This window comes from Drosophila navojoa, chromosome 2 (assembly GCF_054131105.1).
Source record: "Drosophila navojoa isolate 15081-1374.11 chromosome 2, UAZ_NAV_1.0, whole genome shotgun sequence".
Classification (NCBI taxonomy): domain Eukaryota; kingdom Metazoa; phylum Arthropoda; class Insecta; order Diptera; family Drosophilidae; genus Drosophila; species Drosophila navojoa.
In genome coordinates, this window is record NC_142890.1 from 12,599,603 (window position 1) to 12,624,465 (window position 24,863).

Consider the following 24,863-nt stretch of genomic DNA (forward strand, 5'->3'; position numbering starts at 1 on the left):
TAGAATTTAACGCGCGTATCCATGAGATACAACGGCGCACAGTTAGATACCGAAATATCGCTAGTCGGTGTATCTATTTCTGTTCAGTTTCCACCAACGTCATTTGAAGGGAAATCAATTTTTAACCAAGTCGGTATGCGTGTGTGTGAGTGTGTGTGTGTGGGTTCGAAAGGCGTACAAATGTATATTATATACGTTAGACTGCCAAACACACGCGCTTGTTTTGCTATTGCCTGACAACTTGCCGCAATCGATATTTGTTACTGTTGTTGTTGTTGTTGTGTTTCATTTTGCCTTTGCTTTTCGTGTTGTGCCGCATGCAACGCAAATGGCGCGGCAATCGCATTACAATAAATTCACCTTTTCAGCTCGCAAAGTCGGACCATTGCATGCCAACCTAACAAGTGCATTGTGGCCCCAGCTCTGAGCTAATGTCAGGAACAGGGCAAAGGATACAAAGAAGAAAAAAAATCAGGCCAGTTTGCACTGTGGTGCACGGCAGGAACGCGGTCGTGCTTCACTTGGCCTGATTTTAATGTCACGAGTGCAGGCACACAATATAGCCAATATGTATACATATGTATATGTATGTATGTATGTATGCATATAGCTTTTATGCAAATGAAATAGATTATTATTGCTTATATATTCATTTGATTACGCGCACAGCCGAGTATTTCGATGCTAATGACTACCTCTAATTGACCTTACGAAGGGCTTTTAGCTAATTTAGCCTAGTACCTTAGCCCTGCGAAAGGTCAAACTGTCAGTGACACTCAACCAAGAATCAATTTAGATAAATGATGTGCTATGCATAACATAATTCAAACTAAACGCACAGCTTGGACATCTAAGCCAACTGTATGTTTATCCTTTCTTTTGATCTATCCGCATTGAGCCAAGTTTTATTGAGGGATTATTTGAGATCTGAGATTAAATGATTTTCTGCTTATTCGGCATTTACAATTCTAGACCAGTTTCCTATCTATCGTATATTCACTGCATAAGAATTCTATAATTGTATAGCATTTAATCATGAAGTAGTTTCACAAGTTCAAAGATCAGTATGAGTAAGGGCATTTTATTTATTTATTTATAAGAGATTCGAATTAATCTAAAACTAAGATAAACCTAACAAGCCCTTCGGTTTGCCAATCATTTTATAAATGAGTTCATTCAACATTTTGACATCTAGTATAAATGCAAGAGCAACAACTGCAAGCGGCAGTTACCTTCCGACCCTCTAGAAAGGTAAATGCGCTAATAGATATTGAGTTTCTTCTTCAATCAAAATACACCCATATATATGCATTTACATGTGTATTTGATGTTCGCTTGGACTGAGCTGAAATCGGAGCTGAATGTGAGCATGTCAAGTGTCTGCTGAATAGCTGAAATGTGCAACCTCCAAGTTCGCCGCTTGTCAGCAAAAGTGCAAATGAAAGATTAAACAATAAGCAACGGGAACAATGGCACCGCAGGGCAACCCAAATAGACAAAGCCAACAGCTGAGAGGGCGACAGAGAAAGGCGACACCTTTCGCAGGTGCCCAATGATGCCCTGATCCATGGCGTGGCATGGCCTGGCATGGCATTGCTTGGGATGGTATGGCAGGTGTTTCGTTACCATATTTTATGGCCAAATTTGTGGCTGTGCTTCGTTTGGCTGATGGCACTTCAGACCGCTTCATTCATATGCCAAAGGTGTAGCAGCTGTACATATATATGTATCTATCTGTGTATTTGCAAATGTATCTGTATCTGTGGACATTGTGTTTCACTGTGTGTGTGCGTGTGTATCTGACGGCCTTTGCCACAGCTGTTTGCATTTCAAGAATGAAATTCTCAACGTGCAGATACAAACGCGAACAGCCAGACAAAGAGAGCGAAAGAGGGCGAGAGAGACCGAAAAAAAACTCGTTCTTCCAGCGAAAATCGAGCAGAAAGCGTGGAGGGAGTAACAAATTGCAGAGCATAAAATATGCGCAGCTGAAATCCAAAAATAATGCGAAAAAAATAATACTCACAAGCCACAAGATTGTTTTCAAAGAAACAGCTAGAACTTTGCGGATTAAGATGCAGATGCACAAAGAGATAAACAAGCAGATACAAACATATCTACAAAGATCGTTTTCAAGATACCAAAATACATTCACACACACACACAAATTGAAATTTACATAAAGTTATATATAGAGATAAACAACAGCATTATCAGTCCGTCTTACACGCCCATTTGGCACGCCCTTTGCCCTGGGCTGCGAGACTTGTTAGCGACGGCTCACTAATTCAGTTTATGCAAATCTCCATGTCAGTTTCTAAACAACTTTTCAGCCGCCTGGCCAGCAGCAGACTAAACACAGTTGCTTTATTGTTGTCATTTTGGAGCTGTTTGTTACATAAGCGACACGGGTTTTAGTTTAGGTTACGTCTACCAATATATAAATTTCTATATATGCATATACATGTGAAGCTGTCAATATCTTTTTGCACATTTGTTTATGTTAAATAAGCAGCAACAACAACAAAAACAATGGCAGCAAGCGACTGTTTGGTTTTTCTTTGCCGGTTTTTGCTCTTCAGAAGCTTTTTTGGTTAGACTTGTTTGTTTTTTGTTCGTTTGGCTATGCAGCAGCACGTTTCAAACTATTTTCACTGCCGTTTTGGGGCAAACAACAAATTTGCAAGTACTCCAGCAGCTACACAGCAACAACAACAAAAACAGCAACAGCAACGGCATTTAAGCCGGGCTAAAATTATACAAAGAGAAGCAAAACAACAACAATAACAACAATCAGCTCAAGCAGCTAGCCAAGCATGACTTGTTACTCTGCCACACAGAAGACTGCTCTTGTGCACGCTCGACTCGGCTGTTGCTACGTTAGCTATGATACCCTAACAGAGGAAGGGCATATTTCATAGGCAAAGCAGAACAAAAATGCCCAAGTCTATAAAGATACCGAAACTGAGAAGAGAAAAGATAAAGAAATACGAACTGAGAGGGGCAATAAAAAATATATAATTTAATTTATTAATTATTAAATAAATAAATCTTTGAACTAACTAGATTTGTAAAAAAAAAAAAAACTTTTTTTTTATTGTAAAAAATGTTTTCTTAATTGCAAATAAAATAATTTGCTAAAATTTATTTTAAATTTTATAGATCATTTTTTTAAATTAAATTTTTTTTATTTATATTATTATTAATTTATTGATTAGTATTAATATATCCGCTTAATATTTTTGTTATTATTATTTATTTATTTATTATTATTTATTTATTATTATTATTTATTTATTATTATTATTTATTTATTATTTTTTTATTACAAGTATTCTTTTTATTTATTATTAAATATTTATTTAATTATTATTTTTAATATAATAAATTAATTATAAATTTATCATTATTATTATTTTTTAATAATTATTTATTTACTTAATTTTTTATATACAAAAATTAAATTATTATCATTAATTTGTAATATTATTATTATTATTTTTTTTTTTAAGAGCATTTAGTATCCGTTAAGCGCACACTTGATTATTTTTGTGGTATTCTTTTTATATACGTTGGGCTTAGCTAGATTTTGGTCACTGTTTATGCATTTTCTTTAGCTGGCTGACAATTTTCGCAGTTTTTGTTGCCCGTTTTGGACTAAAAATAAACAGGCAGAGAAAACGCAAATTGAATCGAGGCTAGTCGCATGGAGAGCAGCTTTGCCTACCCAAAACATTTGCTGTGGTAATAGTTTCGCTTTTCATTGTGGAGCATTGGCAGGCGCCCAGGCTTTGTCAACGTTTCGCCATTGTTTTGGTGTATAAATATTTTTGGGCCAATGACTGTCACAATTTCTCGCTGTCGTAATGCGGAAGAGTTAAAGCCATATTGAAACGAGCTAATGGGCAACTACTAGCTGAAATTGCTCGAGCCCCAAGTGCTCAACGCCAATCGAACCGCAACTGCGCTTTTCTTATTGTCTATGAAAACATGAATATGCTAATATCATCTTTTATGACCAACGACGTCGCAATTTTAATAAACAAATGCGACTAGAGCTGAGCTGGGCTGGGCTGGGCTGGGCGGGGCTGGACTGTGCAAGGTTGGGTTGAACTGTTCATAGAACAATGGCAACCGATGCGCTGTGCGTGATTGCGAACTTATTGAACGGCTAAGCCTTTACGCAATGAGGAATGGTGAATGTGAACATATGTATGTGAATTAGGGTCTGTTATCTCTTCAAAGTCACTTTGGAACTAGATATAACCGCATTTTAATAAGGAGGTAAGGGTTCAATGAGGCGGAAAGCAGCACTGATAATAAGAAATCAAGATCATGATAATAAAACACAAAATTTTCGTTTGACAAGGCAAAGATTATATATAAAAAACATATCTATTTATACATATTTCAGTCATTTAATCAAATTTTTTATAGCTCAGGAAATGAAATATACTGCATTACAAAATTTTATAAGCACGATCTTATGACATTATCAAAGTGTATTATTAATTAGTACTATGGAAATGGAAACACGTTAGATGATCCATTCCATATGGCTAAAAAATAAACACAGACTGCAGTAGAAAGAGATCCAATTTCGCAGCAATAGATATAGCAAATTTATGAAGGATTAGATAACTGTTTCTCGTAAATCAATAATATTTATATACAATTTTTGTATATATTTAATATATTATTTTTCTAATTTGTTCTAGACTTACAAGCCAAGCAACGTATGCCATTTGCTAGGGTATTAAATGCGACAGATCATTGCAGTTGCTGTGGCATTTATATGTGCGCTAGAAACTGCTTATTCCATTAATTAACATATGCTGTCATCTAATAATGGACATATGCCATCATATAATGCTACGAAAATCGATGGCATTTTAATTAACAACGGCTCAGATAAGACAACTGCACACATGTGTACGAAATACACACACACAAATATACATATGTATATAAATTTATATGTACACATGGAAATACATATATAATCTGTATACTATTCGTTGTAGTCTATATTATATTTCTTTCGGCATTTTCCATTGATTAAAACGTAAAGCAATTCATTAGGTCACGATATGTTTAATTTAGTTTAAGTAAAAAGGAAATAGATTATTTTACGATATCTATCGTAAATAATGTGATGTGATAATGTAGGTAGTTGGCAACATGAACTCGGACTCTGAACTACCAAATCGTATTGCATAGACTAAAGGTTTATGGACTATGGACTTCTTATATACAACGCTTAAGTTCGTACATCCATCATTCAGTGTTTTCTTTTTCGGATTAAGAACTAGTGAACGCGTGGCACTCATATGGCTTATAAAAAACCAGGGCTGACCTATCGGTATGAATAGGAACTCACAGGACAACGAATTTCAAAAAGTCTATTGAAATATGAAAATTAAATTGAAATATTCATATATGCAACAAGTAATATTGTAAATAAAATTTATGGAATCGGCTTAAGTTGGTTCAACCTTTTATTTAGAAGAGCTTCATTCACACAGATATTGCGGTTCTGTTGGGCTTGTGAATGGTATAAATTTAGCATTTTTACTCTTTGAAAAATGAATGGCGTCAGGTTGTTAAACTCATTAGCTTGAAAATGGCCACACAGAAACCTCACAGAGTATAATTTGAAGCAATAAATAAGCAACTGCTCTATTCGCGGTTTCGGACTAGAAGATGTGCGAGCCTCCATTCATATATACACAATGATATGCAAATTGAAGATGAAAGAGAGAGAGAGAGAGAGAGAGAGAGAGAGAAATATTCTGATGTATGATCGAATACGTCTTGAATGATCTTAGCTCATACTAATTAATTACACTTTGAGCAAAAACCAATATACTCTGTTTATGAGATTCTAATGGGTATCGTCGTATAATGAGAAGAAAATGCAAACAAACCAAATTGACTTCATGAGCCATTTGGTAATTTATTGCGTGGGTGTTGGTCGCATTTCGTTTGCTTTGCTCCCTAGTTAAATTCACTTAATTAAGTCGTTTTCGTTTGGCTCCAAGCGGAAATTGAAGCTTGTAGAGTTTGAAAACCAAAAAATAAACAAGGCAGGTGACATAATTGTGGCACATTAACTTTAACAGAAAGAAAATGAGCGAACATCAATTATAAATGTTGCAAAAGTTGCACACGAAAAACGCAAAGCAAAACAAAACTAAAATTTATGAAATCGTCGTTTTAGATGCGTGCTCGTATACCATTATGGCAAACTGGCAAGAAGAAGAAGAAGCAGCTAGCAGAGCCGAGTTAGGCAACCTGAGACTTGGAAAATGTCAAAAATCTAGATAAAAATCGCCGAATCTTATGCAAAGAGTTCTATGGAATGGAAAATAGTGGAAAGCGAAACATATTTATGGACTCTGTCTGGTATATATATACATATATTGGGCTGACAGTCGAAAGTAGAACGGGCATCGGAACTTTATCAGAGCAGCCATTATCGATATGTGGCTCGACGAGGCGTAAAGAGCCATGTATTGACCCACTTTGGCACCCATAGGGCCACTTTGGGGCAATGCGAGTCTCTGCTTAGGTGTGTGCGTGTGTGTGTTCTGTGACTCTCCTCATGGACGTGTAGATCAATCACAAATGCGCTCAAGACATTTTATTTTCTTTTATTGATTGTTGCGTTGCAGTCGTTGCCGACTATTTTAGGTCTTTATCACCGCGCTGCACTTTCGGGCGAGATGCCTCAAAAGCTGAGCAAGTCGAGGCTCTATTTTTGGCTGAACTGGAAGATTTATGGCCAAACGTCTGCCACTCCGACAGTCCATTCGGCTTACCCAGCCGTGTTTACACACTTTAATTGCTTAGAATGGAGCAGCCAGGGCAAGAAGAAGAGCAAGAACAGCAGCAACAACAACAACCACAAGAGCTGCAGCAGCATGGCACGACAGGAAATGCTCGAGCCGACTAAAAATTGGTTTCTTGTTTTTTTTCTTGCTTTTTTTTTTAATTTCGTGCCCATGGCACACGCCCACCGCCGCCTAGGCTGACGGTGGCTGGTGTTGCTGCTGCCCCTGCCGCTGCTCTGTCCATGGCCATAATCAAGGCAATTTAATAATATGTTACGCTGCACACAATTTCACCTGAAAGCCAGCCAGCCAGGCAGTCAGGCAGCCAGCTCCTTGGTCAGGAACACTCTACAAAACCGAACCTAAGCGAACCCAGGCTGGCATTGCAGCAGAGATTGTTGATCTTCTGACCAAAATTGCGATTTGATTAAAAATTAAGCGCAGCGCATGCGTGCCCACAAATATATATACATATATACCAGACAGTGACTGGGAGAGAGACAGGCTAAAAGAGAGAGAGAGAGAGAGAGAGAGAATGCGATATCCGCAGATATAGCGGGTACAATAACATTTGGCACAACAACAAGCGAGTGGCCTACGTGACTTTCAGTTGCTAAAAAGGCAGCGGCTAGAAATACAGCTTTCAGAATTTACGCATTAGAAAGGTAGTTGACTCTTAGGTCTGTAATAACGAATATTGAAAAATCAATAAATAAATAAAAGCGACAGTCAACTGAAATTGACATTATTACAACATTTATAATAGATAATATATGTAATAATGATTATCATACCAAAGATTAATGTCTCCATAAAGTCAACAGCAAGCTCTAATAAAAAAAGTTTATTAAATAAATTTAAATTATTTTTTATACATTTTCTATACAATGAAAGCACTGAGCGAAAAGCGTATACGATATATAAAGAAAAATGTGTTCTGGACCCTTCTAATGACGTTTCTTTTGAGCACACTTGACTGCAGCAGAATGCTAGCTGCTTTCTATATGGATGCCGCATTGGCTTTTTGTTTGCTATAGCTATTTTGCACGTAATTCGTCACGTAGCAGAGGTTTTGTTGCTTTTGCTGTTGCCTTTGCTGCTGATTATGCATTAAAAATTGCAGCCGGCAATCTGCATAGCCCAGCAGCAATCTAACCCAAACTCTGGGTAAAACAAGGCAACTCAAGCAGCCAGCCGCGGCGACGTTCGTCACTCAAGCATGGCTCTCCAACTCCAGCTAACCAGCTCCAGCTCTAGCTACATTCACATCTATATGCGCCATTGCTGCAGCCAAATCCAAGTCAGCTCGCTCTAAAGCTTCCACTTCAGTTGCTGTTGCTGATTATGCTCGCGGGCCAGCGAAAGCCATAAATATGCAGGAAGGCAACAAAAAATATGAAATACATTTTTTATACAAACCCAACAACAATAACAACAACAACAACAATATTTACAAATTCGTGCGCCAATTAATGCCGAATTGATATAAAGCCATAAAATATGTACATGCCCGCTGCTATTCAGTGAAGTCGCAACTCCAACCCTTGGACACCCGCATAGCTAGACATTTATGTACAAGTATACATATATAAATATATACTTATATATATATATACAAATGTATGTGTTGGTTCACTGACACTTGGTTCACTTTGATGACATTCGCTTGAAGCAGACAACATATCAATCAAGTCAAACTGAGCCAGATCCAAGCAGCACAAAGCGTACAAATGTCAAAGTTCACAAATGCCAAAGGTCACCAGGCGAAGGAAGGAATCGTGGGTCAGTCACGAAGCGACCCCAGATCTCGTAATAAGCCTCAAAGTTGTGATTGCGAACTCGAGATGTACTGCATCAAAATAGTAAATCACACAAATCTGAATTATTAATATTGGGCAGGATTTGAATTGACTTCGATTTATCGATATATCGATTACATACACCCTAAATTTACTTCATGCATTTGTGCTGTTTATTAATGTCGCTTTTTCACATGCACAAGTTAATTATTTAAACAAGTAAAGTTTCTAAACCTAAACTGAATATGCATATATAACTAATCCAAATTCTAATATTGATTATTGGACGATTGATTTGAGACTAAGATTAAGACACAAACTTGTTCAAATATACAAAGAAATAGCTTCTAGTTGTCATTAAACCGTATAATAAAAATAACTAAATTTTTATAGAATTTTCATTTCGAAGAATACATTAAGAGAAGAGCCTGAGATAAAAAGCCTCGTTCATTTTACAAATAACAATACAATTTCCCCTTTTTCCTGCTAACCACTTTAATGACTCAAAAGAAAACTAATTTAATCAAAGATTAGAATAAATGATGCTCCTGAAATAGACGTTATTTCTTAAAAATAGTTCTACACAAGAACATTTTAACATTTGTTTTACTTAATGCCAAAATTGCTTCTCATTCTGTGGAAAAACAGTTGTGGTTGATTTAGCAACAATTCAACGAGGCTGTTCGGCTTTTCGGTCAACGTACAGCGAAACAACAGTTCACAGAGTTGCAAAACAGTTGTTGCCCTGGCAACTGTGCCGATTATGTCACTGAGTTTCGCGGGCTGCAAGTCTGCCTCCAAGCAGCCAAGCAATCCAGGCTAACCCGGCCGCCGATTTGTCTCTGCCCTTTCTGCAGCACAGCATTAGCATTACGTGCTCCATGTTCTGGCATTTATGTCGTCCTGCATCTGGACAGAAAGAGGTTGACTCGAGTCTCGCCTTGCAGGTGGCAGGCAGTCTTGCAATTTACTAAAACATTTCTCAATGAGCACAACTCCAAGAACTTCAAGTGACCCAGTAATATCAAGAAATAGAATAGTTGACAGTTGCCCAACGGCCGCCCCCATTTTGAGCTGGAGAGCAAATGTCAAAAGGTGGCGCTCGCTTAGGCAGACTCATAAATTTAATTGTTGTCAGATGGTGCTTTGAAGTGGCGCCCCCTGGCGACGCCAACCGCCGCTGACTACCCACGCGCTGCCACATTTTAAATATTTAAATCGCATTGCTATTGCTGTCTCTCTCGCTCTCGCTCTCGCACTCGGCGGCTGCCCAGCCCGAGTTGTCTCATTTGATACATTTGAATGATGTGTGTTTGTGTGTGCTATTCTTGTCGCACTTACGACTGATGCAGTTTCAATTTTGCTAATGCAAGAACCGTTTTACATTCTTAAAGCTCCAGTTCCGTTCTAGTTTACCAAGGCTGACAGCTGACTTACGAAATGCCAAGAAATGTTGATGCGATTACGTCGAACGAGTGCCAAAGGTTATCAAGAGTGTACACAAACATTGTTCTTGCCTTTTCTTTTAGTATTTCTTTTCTTTTTTTCTTTGGGTGGACCTGGGCGCACCCTAACTGTACTGTTAGGAAAGCATTATTGAAATTTTACCATGGCGCACTTTCAATTTTGTTTTCTTTTGTTGGCCGGCGTCGAATTTGGAACGGATATTGACGCAAAGCTACAGAAACGTTTCGTTGCCTCCCAAGTACGTCAGAAACTAAAAGTAATATTCCCCAAGCAGCTAGGCTGTTAGAAACTTTATTCACCAATATAACGGAAGAGGCTTTTCTTATCGTGAGCATTTGAATTGGAATTTGGCTGAGCAGTATTTAGTTTTAGCTCATGTTTCCGCTATGCTACGCGATGCCCATCAATAAAAATTACCAAGATCGATAACAATCGCAAACTTTTTTAGCATAACAAAGCATTTTTCTTCTCGCAGCACACAAGCCATAAATAATTGTATACTGTGGCTAATCAACACATACATATGTATGTATATAAATATAGATGACGATATATTTGCCTTAGTGCAAATGTGTGTCACACAGATGAAGGCGTGTCGACACCATCAAGTATTTTGTATACCTTGATTAGTTAGCCCAATTTCGTTCTTTGCTCGACTCTGAACTTCTCTTCCATCCAAAATTTAATATAAATTTATTTAGCCTAAACAGAATCATAAATGCAGTCTATTCGATAACTAATCTAATTATTTTATTTATCGATATACTGAACACAGTGAAAGCCTAAAGACCGCACTTCAATAACTTATCCCATTCTCCACTTATCAATAAATATATCATTTATCTTTTAGTTTCCTTAATGAATACTCAGGATATTTCGCCAATTTCTTCATATAAATGAAATTCTATTTGAAGCATATAATTCTTTTGGATAGCCCGTATATAGAAGAGCTGAAAAGTTGACTAAGAAGAAATGCTTGAATGATTATTAATAACAATTTCAAAGTACCGAACTAATTAGCATATTAATGTAATTCATAATTAACCATTTTCAATTTTGATTTGTTATTCAGATATTCAATATGCGAATCAGGCAACATATGAATCATTTTTCAATGAATATGCATAAGTATTGTGTCCGGCGACTTTCCATTTGAAAAAAAAGTGCAATATTGGTTAGGCATATAGTTTTCTCGAGCTACAGACCATAAATTCTCATATCACAAACGTTATCTGCGTGGATTCGAAACAAATAAACGACTATGTCCTATACATAAGTCGAGGAGTGTCAAGTTTTATGAGTGGTTTATTTTGGGAGATTACGCCTCGACTTTCCAGCTAACAAATGGAACAAATCTAATTAAATCTATGACACACTTGTCAAACAGACATTTCAGAGTCGCATTCCGTCCGTCGACGCCCAATAATCAAGCATATAACTACCCGTTCGTATCTCCACTGTTCAATGAATTCTCAAATCGTCAAAGCGTGCAGATAATTCATATCTAATTGTCATGGGCATTGAAAAACGGCAAAGATAAAGCAAAACTAAACAAAAAGCAATTACATTTTCTCATGTATGGGATTTGTATTGCAAATGCTGGAAGCACCACACATATGGTCAGCTAGGTGACTAGCTGCCACACACACAGCTTCCATGACAAGTAGCCAATCGGCTTTGAAGCCGCAAACTGAGTTGACAAGTGCAGTGCACACAGCGGGCAGCGACGGCGACTGAGGCAGCGGCAGCAGCGGCGGCAGCGGCAGTGACTGCACCTTTGCTTGCTTGGATTTATGGATACAATTGGAAGACAGGCGCAGAGCGTGGCGGCCGTGTCAACAACACTTTGGCGACGTTGTCAATAATCAGACGCTGAACTCACAGCAGCAACAGCAACAGCAGCAGCAGTGGCTGCAGCAGCGACAGCAGCAGAGCAGAGCAGAGCAGACAGTCTCAAGGCGATAGCAACAGCAGCTACAACAAATAGCAACAACAATAGCAAACAAACAGAGCAAAACAAGTTGCATTTCTTTACATTACTTTTGCTATTGCGTCGAGCTTTTCATTTTCGCATTGTTTGCAGCGCCAATTGCCATAATCAGTGCAAAAAGCCAACGACAAAGCCAAAGACAAAGGCCAAGCGACGATTACGGCGGCATCACTTTCATGCAGCCACAGCAACTATTTGTAGCTCTCCTGCTCACACTCTCCCCCTCTCTCTCTGGCTCTGCCTCCCTCTGTGTAGTTGTTAGAGTGAATGTGGAGCTGGGCACACCTGAATGCTCAACAGCCAACATTGCCTCATCGAGCAGCAGCAAAAGAAAACCAGTTTCTTTCCACCTATGACGCATGCGTTGCTGGCCTTTAATTTGATTTTCATTTCTTTTCTTGCAATTCGAATGATTTAATCGTTGAAACGCAGCTGAAAACTATCAATAAAAACGTCAGTTGCAATAATAAATTAACTCTTCATCAGCCAAATTTTACAGTGACAGCAATTTTTGTTCGAATTTCACTATTTATTATACTATAATATTTTAGTAAAAGAATTTTATAGATAAAAAATATATTCTTGTTTTGAATATGAAATTTGCATTTCATTTCAAATTAAATGGTTGAACTGATATCGTTTATCTTTATTTTATAAAATTTACATAATTATGTGAATATTTCCGCCCATTGCAATGTCTTCATTTAATTTCAATTTTTATATGTTTTGCCCTGACGTTTGCGCATCGTTTGCTCCTTATTGTTTTGGTTGGTTATTGGAATAAATAATCAGGTTTCATTGTTTGTGTTTTTGTTTCTGTTGCATTACTTAACATAAAAGCATTTTCATGTTTTAATTACTGATCTGCCTCAACAATTTGTTAGTTAATTGAGGCAATTAGATGATGTGCTCTTTGCATTGTGCAATTCGCATCAAATTAAGAGTGGAAAAAAATAACTCTCAACGATGACGAGACTATCTGCCGCACCTCCAGCATCCAGGCGTCATTTTCGTAAAGGTCAACACAAACAGGTAATCAATATAACTCAATGCACATATGCAATGCTCTATAGAGAACTCTTGCAAACGAGGTCAAGCGAGCAATCTTAGCAATCTGACAACTTAATTTCCTTTTCGCCCTTCACTTTTGTTTGTACTTGGCACCGAATATATCTAGCAGATATAAAATGTATCTATAGGATATAAAATGTGTCTATAAGATATAAAATCTATCTATAAGATGTGAAATGTATCTAAAAAATACAAAATGTATCTATAAGATATGAAAAGTATCTATAAGATATAAAATGTATCTATAAGATATAAAATATATCTATAAGATGTAAAATGTATCTAAAAAATATAAAATGTATCTATAAGATATTAAATGTGTATATAGGATATAAAATGTGTCTATAAGATATAAAATCTATCTATAAGATGTGAAATGTATCTAAAAAATACAAGATGTATCTATAAGATATGAAAAGTATCTTTATAGGTATAAAATGTATCTATAAGATATAAAATATATCTATAAGATGTAAAATGTATCTAAAAAATATAAAATGTATCTATAAGACGTAAAATGTCTATAAGATATAAAATGCATCTATAGGATATAAAATGTATCTATAAGATATAAAATCTATCTATATCTGTGAAATGTATCTAAAAGATGTGAAATGTATCTATAAGATATGAAATGCATCTTCAAGATATGAAATGTATCCGTAAAATATAAAATATATCTAAAAGATATTAAATGTATCTCCACATACGAAATGATACATTTGATTCTATTTTCAGATGTATAGCATTTCTTTCTTCTTCTTATAAACTGTTTTCATGGTAAATAACACGAATAGAAAAACTTTGTTGGCTTGGGCAAATTTTAAATAAATCATTTATGATTTTCAAGGTAGTTTGCATTGCTGCTCACTTTTATCTAAGCAGCAGTCAACAAATGATGGCAAGAATATGATAGAGGTCGTGAAAATGTAGGCCATTCTACATATACAATTCGTTCCTTCTGACTCTTAAAAAAATCATTTGCTAAGCTCACATTTGCAATGAGTTCTTCCAACTATTTGTATCAATCAACTACAACAATGAGGCTAGCTAACATGAAGCTACATTATATATTCCTCCACTTTAGTTGGGATACAGACGAATAAGTGAAATAAATAATAAATGCAATCCTTTGTGGTTGCTCCACTTCTGTGTTGAGGCATCGCAATAGCAAAAGCATAAATAAATAAATAAATGAAATGAGTACCTTTCAGTTCGAATGCGCTGGGCCGGGGACGGCTTGTTAAGCAGCATAAACTGTGCAATATATTGGCAAAAATGTGGGTCAACAGCCAACCACAACAATAACACCCAATAAACGCAACAATGATAGTTATCATACAATGTGTGCGTGTGTGTGTGCGTGTATGTGTCTGTGCGTTCATGGTGTATATATATGCGCCTGTTTGCAGCTACATATCAAAGTCCCCGCATCTAGAGACCGCAGCGCAGCCAAAAACCAAAGGCGCGCCTTTGCTGCAGTTCATCAACTTTGTTTGCTCTTAAAAAACAGCGGGAAATGTAACGCCCATATTACACACAGACACACACACGCACACACACAATTGCAATTACACGCCAACTAACGTGGAAATTATGCAAGTAAACAGATTAATTGGGTCAACAAATGAGGTTAACACAGCCAACCAAGTTGACGATAATAACCAGAACAAAGTTAGCGAATAATCTGCAACGAGTCAGAGGGAAATCCTCGTCTCTCTCGCTCTCTCTCTCTTTCTCTATCTCCCTCTCTCAGGCAAGCTGCTTCCTCTGTATTTTTAATTATCAACAGCAGCAAAACAGGAATCTCTGCTTATATACATATGTGGCAGATAACATCCGCTTGACTAAGATTCAAATACTAAAGACTATAAAAGTCCCATTATTCAGGCAAACTTTTTAAATAAATTCTTTTTGTTTTAGTTATGCAAACTGTAACTGAAAAAAGCTTGATAAAGAAGCACTTTTGCAAATTGCTTTGCATTGCAATTGCGTAACACTTGCTAAATATATTTATATATTTTAAGCACAAAGCCTGTATACTTCTTTTTGGCTTTTTGTGAACTTGAATAGGAAATAAATCTCATTTGAAAATGGATTAAGATTAAGTTGGTACAAGGTTTTAATTAAATAGAGTAAAAATATAACACTGTATAAATAATTTGGACTCTTAGAATAAAAACATGATTTAGAAGTTGACAAACTAGGAAATAGAATAAATCATATTCGTATAATATAAAGAAAAAAAGTCATATGTAAAATCTGAACATTTTATTATAAGCAAATGGAAATACTATAAAATGACTGCATAACACGGATATACAATAATGAATCTATAATTAATAATAATTTGAATCATAAGTGATCAAGCATGAGCACAGCGTGAATGTTTACTGTTAACAGACTGTTGACTGACTGTTAAATCAAATAAACTTGCTGTTAGCCTATTTCCTGTTGACGAAACACTGTTAATTACCTCTGAGATAGTCATACACGCTAGTTAGCATTATCTTCGAGTTTCCCATGATTCAATATTTCGAATTCGGTCAGCTAACAGTACAAGGAGACCCAGCCAACGTACACAAGGCCAATTTGAGTTAGTTGAGTTGCTCCAAGAGCTCTTGCTCAAATACCCCACACACAGTTGCAGCAACTCTCACACCTATTGCCGGTCCAAAGTACAGCCCACAGCGCCGCCAACAAGCCAAATGTACTCGACATTGTTTGAGCATACATATTTATAACTGACATAGAAAAAACAATATATATTTCTATGTACATTCATTGTATATATATATGTACTTTTGCCTCTATATTTGTGGGCTAGGAATTTCCCCATTTTGGCGCTTTGTCATTTCTGAAAATGTTGACTGCTTCTTATGAGTTTTTTCTTTGTTTTTGTTGCTTGGCTTTGCGTGTGCGTCTGTTTGTGTGGGAAAGTAATTGTTTAAACAACAAAATTTTAAACTTGCAAAAAAGAAACAGAAATAAATTGAGCGCTGCAACGTAATTATTTCAAATGAGTTTTCAAAACCGCAAAGGAAAACACAACAGCCATCTGCAGGCGGGTGTTATCGACTGCCTAATGCGCCTTCTCGATAAAAAATGAATTATTTTAATATGCCTCGGCTACAATGGTTTTTAGCTTTGCCAGTTCCGTTCATGCCAACAAAGGCAAGGCAGGTGAGGCAGACATGGGATTATAATCAATATACTCTCTTTAAACTATATAAACGAGTATTGAGAGGCAAACCAAGTTTTCTGTGGGTTTCAGCAAGGCGTTGCATCGTAATGAAGACCATTTCAAAGTTTCCAATAGCATTTAGAAGTTTTCAGGTGGAGCTTACCTGCAACAATGAAGAAGAAGGAAAGAAATAAGTTTAGAAAATTTATAGAGAATATATTTGAGACAAAGACAAACAGCGAACAGTGAAGTGAGGGCAATGACCCAAGCATATATAGACACCCACCCACATACACACATACACACACAGAGAGACACACATGCATACAGTGTAACTTTGCGGGCAATGCCACACATTGCACATCCTGCAACCTCCAAGCAGCCGTCCGCATCCTGCTCTGCTCGTCTGTGGCACGCTCTTTCACTTTCCTGCGGGCGCTTTGTATCCAAGCAAACTAGCAGAGCACAAAAGGCGCTTGGCGTTTCACGCTGCCAGCTCTGCTGCAAGTGGCCGCAAGGATGCGAGACGCTCGGACCGAAGAAGTGGAGAGAAACCGGAAGCACTTGCCACAAAAGCTGCGAGTTCTTAAAGAATATAACGGCAGTGCGTATGCATTTAAGGCACAATGTGCCACCAGCGAATTAAGGTCAAATGCGGCACAAAAGTTGCTAGCTCAGCCACCCCTTACCGCTACCCCTTGCCCCTTGCCCCTTGTCCCTTGCTCTTCGGTGTGCGTACCACACTCTGTTCTGCCAGACAAGTCGCGACGTCTGTATCCTGGTAAAGTTTCCCATATTAATGACAACGACATCGTCTTATTGGTGTTGTTTTTGTTTTTGCAAGACAGGATGTGTGCAAGCTTTTTTTGTTTTCTGTTGCAGCTGCAAGTTTGCGACGCGCATATCCTGCAGGTGCTCAGACTTCGACATATATTACTTGTGTAAGATATACAGTTAAATACTAGTGCAGTTGAGAAAAAAAATAACACTATGTATTTCGCCTGCATAATAAATGGGTAGAAATGGATTAAAATAGAGATATTTTGAGCAAAAAATAAATACTGTCTAAGTGTTGAGTATTCGACTAAAATATAGACGAAATTTCCGGCGTTTTCTTTCCAAGGTATTAAACAAGTTAAATAGTTAGTGTGTACCTCGCCTCGAAATTTCCCAATTTTTCTCTTTCGATATACACTCAAATAACTATATTTTGGTATCGATGTTAATCGATTTCCTGAAAACGAATAAAGTGATTGATTGATTGGTTTGCAATAAATCCAAATCTATCCAATATTTAGAATAGCATTCAGTTTATGGCTAAGAGTCGAGTGCCAGACCCAAATATATTTATGTTGAGCAATAGTCGTTTTATTGTTACGATAATTGCTTATATGCATTCCTTGCTGATTAAATTCTTTACTAATAAAAGTCTACACTAACAAGTGAGTTTAGCTTTCTTAGTGATTTAATTTATTTTAGTTGTATCTTGTTCATACTGGTTTCATTTATCCACCCCCATTACACATGCGCACACAAACACACTCACACAATCACATTTCATGCTCTCTAATTTGGGTTAATCTGGCTACAGCAATACTCTGAATTGAACTATCCAATCGCCTATTAAAATCATTTTCATTTCTATTTTCACTTTCATTTTTCACACACACACACACACACGCTCACATACATTTACGAACAAATTACCGACCTGATGCAAATTTGTCGTAAATTGTTGTAAGTGGCTTAACAACAGCAACAGTAACAACAACAACTACAACAACAACAATTTGACCAACAAACTTTCACTCGGCAAAGCAGCTTAAAGGCACTAAAATCAGCTCCTGCCCTATTTGGGTCAAAAAGCTCGCCCGCAGCTGCTGTGAAAAATCTTTTGGCTTATCTCAAATTTTGGGTTCAAATGGCAATGCACGCAAAGCCAATTGGCGGCCAACAGCAACAACAGCAACAATAACAACAATCTCTGGCTGAGATGAGCGCTGATAAAAGATGCACCACATGAACTTTGAACCGTAGCTCGGTCAGTATCCAATATTCCATCTGCCCTGACAATGAACTTTGACAGCGAAGCGGGTGAGGTATAGCAGGCGCTTGGCCAACCAAGACTTAACTGTTTTTTTGAGTGCTGGCCAAGCTAAGAGCGAAGGTTGATTAATTTATTTCAGATATTCTTTTTTTTTCGCAAAATGCGTCAGCTGGCATTTGCAGCTGCTGAAATTTACTGCTGCCTCCTCCTCCTCCTGTTTACGTTTCCAGCTTACATTTCTTATCAGAGTCAGACACACACACACACACACACACACACACACGCATTGAGCACACTAGTCGTCGTAATTGGGCTCCACGTGCATGCAGCGTTTAAATCAGGTCATGTGTCTTTGAATAATGTTCAGCTGTTGCTTTTCATTTTTCTGAAATTTACTTTTGTGCTTTGTACCCCCTCCCTGTCTCTCATTTTATTTGCTGATGCTGCTGTTGTTCTCTTATCAGTTTTTTTTTTTGTACCTCATTTTGTCTGCCACGCATTAAATTTGCCAGCGCTGCCTGTCTATCAATTCGCAGTCTAGAATCAACTATTTAACTAAGGCGACAACACTGACAGACTACAAGATATCCTGTTCAAATATATACATAAATCTCTGTATATGCACACATACTTTTAGTAAATAATTAGGAGTACACATTTCACTTGAGTTAGCAAAAATTGTAAGCTGAGTACAAATGTTTTCGATCTAGAGTTTTCTTTGATCTTTACAAAAGCGACGCGAAGATTAAAATAAGTTGAATGTCTCCTGCGGCTTTACAATCTCTCAGTTTGTTTGTGTATGTGTGTGTGTGTGTGTGTGTGTGTGTTCACAAAGAGATAATTTTTCATATATTTATGCATAGAAACATATTTATTATAAGATAAAGAAAGTCAGTTCAAGGTGATTATTTAAGCCTGTTTACAAAAGTGAAGGAAAAGTAATAATAAAATTGTCAAATAAAAAATAAATTATATAAAATATAAATATACATATTTAACATCAAAAATTGAATAAATTTCACCCGTCAAACATTTTTTAAAGCTTTTCAAGAAATAATGCCTATTGTTGAATTGAAGTGTTCTATGTCTTTTTGTCATGTTTTCCACGAGTTCGCTCAACTCAATATACATACACACATACTATATTATAAAAATATGTATGTGTGTTGGGGAAATACTAATATACATAAATACACCACAAAACAAAATAGTGTGAAAATCTTGTTAAATACACGGACATGTATGTACGTATGTGTACACAAACATGCACATGTGTGTCTGTGTGTGTGTGTGTTTTGTAGTCTCTCCCACGCTTTGACAAAAGCCACACTTCGGCGCTCAAACAGTGACATGAATCATGAACATGAATAAAGGCAGTTAATTAGTATGTGCCTGTGTGTGTGTGTGAGCGTAATAAGTGCGTGTTAGGGTTATTTCATAAATAAATTTGCACTTAACAAATGACGAGAATGTTACCAAACGCAACAGGCACACAGCATGCTAAACTCTTAAGGTGAACATTAGCGCGAGGGGGACAGAAATACACAAACACTTGCATACATGTGCATATATACATAGATTAACTGCCAGGCAACAAGGAAGTCGTGAAACAAAGCAATGCTTAATAAAAGAGAGGAGCAGACAGACCAACAGCAACAGCAGTCAGACAACAACAACGGAATTAAAATTTAATTTTAATCGCCAAAATGAAATGAAAAAGAACAAACAGCGCGAGCAGAGGGAGGCATATAGCGAGAGAGATAGAGAGAGAGGAAGAGGGGGCATGCAAGCCTATCCATTGACTACGCAGACACTCCCCAACACTGACAGACGTACAATATATGTATGTATGTGGGTACACATACAAACAAACGTGAATGCATACATACAGAAATGCATGCATGTTTGTATGTATGTATGTACATGCATACATACATAATGGATAATGGCGTGCAGACAAATAAATTTTCAAGCAGGGCAACGTTGCTTGCCTTATGGGCAACTGCATGCATGCCACACACATATACATACATACATATTTATGTATGTATAAAGAAAAGAAAATTTAATAAACACAATATACAAAACAGCGCAGGCAGGCAGCGAGATCTGCAGAAACACCAACACAAACACACACATAGTTACATGCATATGCATGTACATACACATGTGTGTGCATGTAAGCCTGCAAGGCTAAAGATTTGTAAGCAAAGAGCGGCGATCGGCAAGCGAGAACAAGCACAGCAGCAATAACAACAACCAGGCGAACAGGTCGGCATCAGGTAAACACATGCAACAGGAAGTCAACGTAGAAGCGAGACAGCTTCAACGATAAAACTGATTGTAAATATCGATAAATGAGCAGCGGGGCATAAGGCAGAATCTAGTCAAAACAAAAGGTGAGCCTCAGCAGGTAAAAAGAACAAAACGACAAATACACGAAAAAGAAAAACCCTGTTGTTGATGCTCTTCGTTTGTGTGCCTGTTTATGTATGTGTATGTACATACATATGTGTGGGGGCGCGACAACCGAAAAAGCAACTGTAAAAAATGCAACTGAGAGAACCTGCTAAGACTCGAGGACCATAGCAACAACAACGCCACAAAGTAATGTTAAATATTGTCAGAGGCACAGGAAAAGCACCGCCAACGTCGCCATCGAAAATAACAGCATGAGACTGTAGGAGACAAAGCAAAAGCAAAGGCAAAACACAAAAACAAAATTCATATAGATAGAACGTGAACGTGAACAAGCTAGAGCGAGAATGAGAGCGCAGCGTATGCAGTTATTTATGCACGCTGAGGTGGAGACAGAGCGTTGTCAGTGTGTTCTGCTATTTTGGAATGCCCAACAGATGAAACAAAAAATCATGTAGAAACTCGAACTGCCGACAAAACAGAAAAGAAGCGGCTGTGGTTGTACTTGTTGTTGCTCTTGCCATTATGTCAGAGCGCATGCGTTGGGAAAATGCCGCGTTGGGCTTTTCATCGTTGTTATTGCTGCTGCTACGTGCTCCTGTTGTTGCTGTTGTGCTTTTACATTTTGATTTTGGGCAAACGCACACAACGAATTTATGCGACGCCGCTTGTCAACACTGTTGGATGTTGGATATTCTATGCTGGTGGTGGCTGCAGTCGAGGGGGTGTTTTTTTTTTCTCTTTTTTCAGCTATGGGGGTTGTTGTTGGAGCACTAAATATGCTCACATAAAAGGAAAAAGAAAACGAAAACAACATTCAAATGCAAGCAGCGACGCAGTTAAAAGCCACCCCACATCTCCCGTCAGCCTCTTCCCCCTTTTTGATAAAAACAATTAACAACAATAAATTGCGTTATAATTCATCATTATCAAGTTCAATAGACTCCGGTCATTGAATCCAATTGCATTCTAAAAATAATCTCAAAATAATTCTACGACGGATTTGCGCACAGTCGAACTCTAACTTCTTAGCCAAATACCAATTACCAAATGAGTTAATGAACCCAGTGTTGATAAGAATACATTATTCAGATCGTAAATATATAAAAACTTATCATAAAACAATCATACAAATACTAGATATACTGTTGTGCGTATGTATGTGTACCTACCGTTTGACCATTTTGTTGGTTACCCCAGAGTTGTTTTCCTGCTGCGTTCCAATATCAACGGATTTATTATAATCCAGTTTTGAAGTAAAGATTTTGATGCGACGGAAATCAATTTTGGCGGTGTATCTGGATTAACCTTTTTAGATTTCAATAAAATTTATTGGAATTACTGGCATTTTATATTTGGAGCTCTCTATTAATATTAATGGATTCGAATTAATTTGTATTTTTTTTCGTTTTAATTCTCACTAAGGTAGTCCAATTGGACTCATTAGAAACGGTAACAGTAACGCAAAAGCAAAGCGCAAACAAAAACAAACGAATGCCATAAAGCGCATTGTAAACAAAAACAAAAAAATGGAGAATTTTATTCTATCGCTGCGCAGTACACATATGTACATATGTATGTACATGTATGTAGATGTATATATACAAATTATTATATTTTTTGTTTCTACGCTTTTTTAGTTTATGGCTTAATAATTTAGTCTCGGTTAGCTGAAAATTGCAAAAGGCAATAGCAACAGTCACAACAAAAACAACTTCGTTTGCGTTTTGTTTTCCGTCTTCTGTTTTTGGCACACTCTCTGTATGCCTGTAACTTATTTTCTGCAACACTTCAAGGGCTTTGCAGCAAAAGCCACAAACAATAGCAAGAGCAACATTTATTGATTCACTGTTATTGCAACTTGGTTGCTTCGGTTAAAATCAAACACAAAATAAACACGCGCTGTTGTCGGAGATGACTGCACTTTTTCTATTTTACGCGTTTACTTTTTCGTTTTCTTTGCGCTCAGTCAGCCCAACAGCAAAGGCAACAACAACAGCGAATAATTCCATATACAACACCTACAATCATGCATTCATACACATACACACAATACACAAACTTATGCATATGAATGTACGCACTCCTTCAAGCTAAGTGGCAAGTGATTTGATTTTAAGGACACTAACTATGTTTTACCTTTTTAAAAAAACAATTTAGTTAGCAAGCTTTATTTGCAAACAAACAACGTATTTTCATAGATTTTTACACTTTAATTCACTTGTCGCAGTTAAATTTTTTCTGCATTTCCCGAGTTTGCTTGTGATATGCATTCGCGGTTAGCTCTTTTTGATTTGCCGCGAATAAATTTAAAATGAATAATAATAGCTCGGAATTGAAATTGCAAAAACTTTAACCGTTTCAAAATATCTATAATTTGTTATCAAGCGGTCCCGTGTGAACACGACGCGCTGTTGTTGCGTTTTGTACAGAGAATCGAGAGATGTTGGTTTTATAGCAATATATCGATATGCCACACAATGTTGTTGCGAGACTCAGAATATCGATATTTATATGAGCTATTTTAAAGATGCAATGAGAAATTATCAAAATATTAAACTATGCATTGAATACATTTTGTAGTACTTTTTTATTAAATATATAGACATATTTAATTTGATATTAACATTTACACGAACTGATATCGATTTTGACTGTTGTATAACATACTCACATAAAACTTCAGTTATATTAACTCCTCATTTATCGAAAGAGAATCGATAATTTAATATCGACACAATTGCTAAATTTGAAATGTAAAAACTCTACTGCAGTTTGTTTTGTAATTTATTTTACAAATAAAACGGACGCTGTTGGTGGAATTAATAAATGCAGGAGGAAAACTGTCAGTTAAACAGTTATTTTCAATTTATATAGTTATCATATTTAACTGTGTGTTTTTTTTTTTTTAGGCATAAATACAATAACAAGAATTGAGGTGTAAAATGTTCACACATGTGATTTAAGGCATCTTAAGAGTTCTGACATATGCCAGATCAGTTAATTGTACATATTCTTAGAGATATTTAAACAATCCATCTCACATTTATATTTTATGTGTGTTAACAGTTTACTTCCCCGAATTGCTGCAGTTGCAGCGAACATTAGCCAACTGACTTATTAATTAGAAACTTATTAAGTAGAATGCGTTGAAATTTGTATCCTTTTTTGCTTTGCTTAGTAGTTAATTGAAATCGCCGCTTTTGCCATCGCAGGCCACAATCTTGACCTTGTCAACTTTAACAAACTCGTGTACCTCCCGAAATTCCACATCGTTGAGCATCAGGGTCCACACGTTGTCACAGAATCGATAAGTATTTAGTTTGCCCGCTTTGAAAGTAACTCGCGCTTTGACTCTCTGGTTAAGAGCATTGTTGATGCTTTTGTCAAATTGCAGCAAAACCTTGAAGGCCAATGCAGGCGTTATCTGTCCGTACTGCAAATATGGGGAAATATGACTATGACTAACTTTTCTTTCTTATCCATTCATCCAAACGAAATTACCACGTAATATATACATTTTACATACATTCTTTTCAAGAATGTAAATATATGACTAAATCAGCATTTTACCAGAATGCGGCCGTGTCTGCGACGCAGCTGCTAATGCATAGAGCTTGTGCATATTCTTTTTGTTGTGGTTGTGGTACTCACCTGAATCAATTCGTCCAAACTCTCCTGTAGTGTATTACCAAGCGTGGTATTACGATATAATTGATAAGACATATTTAAGTCGCTAAATTGTTGAAATTAAAATATTCTTTTATTGAGCTGCCAAAAACTAATGTAGCGATGTCCAAGATGCCGATGTTAGAATGTTGTATCGATAGTGTGAGTACTTTGAGTAATATTTGGCCACGATATGTTGATAGTCCAAGCAGTATTTAAATCAAATTTCTTGCGTATAATTGGCGAGAATGATAGATTTCTTTTTAGTTGACTTTATAAATACACATAAATCGATATGAATGTTTATGCTTACGTATTCTGATTTAAATAAAGTAATAAAATCATGTCCCTGAAGTTGCTGAGTTTCGTAGCACCTAGCTTTCAA

General features: G+C 36.8%; 2 protein-coding genes across 2 annotated transcripts in view; both read right to left on the reverse strand.

The window, feature by feature from the left end:
- The window catches only part of Pli (E3 ubiquitin-protein ligase pellino), a 31,702-nt gene extending 8,448 nt beyond the window's left edge, over positions 1 to 23,254 (reverse strand). Inside the window, exons 1-2 of the mRNA XM_018107111.2 lie at positions 22,949 to 23,254; positions 21,982 to 22,117 (exon numbers count right to left, since the gene is read on the reverse strand). Coding sequence (XP_017962600.1) covers positions 21,982 to 21,992 — 11 coding nt within the window. The 5' untranslated portion in view covers positions 21,993 to 22,117; positions 22,949 to 23,254. The remainder of the gene's footprint in view (positions 1 to 21,981; positions 22,118 to 22,948) is intronic.
- Positions 23,255 to 23,659: 405 nt separating this feature from the next.
- On the reverse strand, positions 23,660 to 24,719 carry TfIIA-S (general transcription factor IIA subunit 2). The gene is made up of 2 exons (XM_018107261.3): positions 24,464 to 24,719; positions 23,660 to 24,245 (listed from the first exon to the last, which is right to left on the reverse strand). Exons 1-2 carry the CDS (start codon positions 24,533 to 24,535, stop codon positions 23,994 to 23,996), a joined length of 324 nt encoding a protein of 107 aa, XP_017962750.1. The 5' UTR covers positions 24,536 to 24,719; the 3' UTR covers positions 23,660 to 23,993.
- Positions 24,720 to 24,863: the final 144 nt, after the last annotated feature.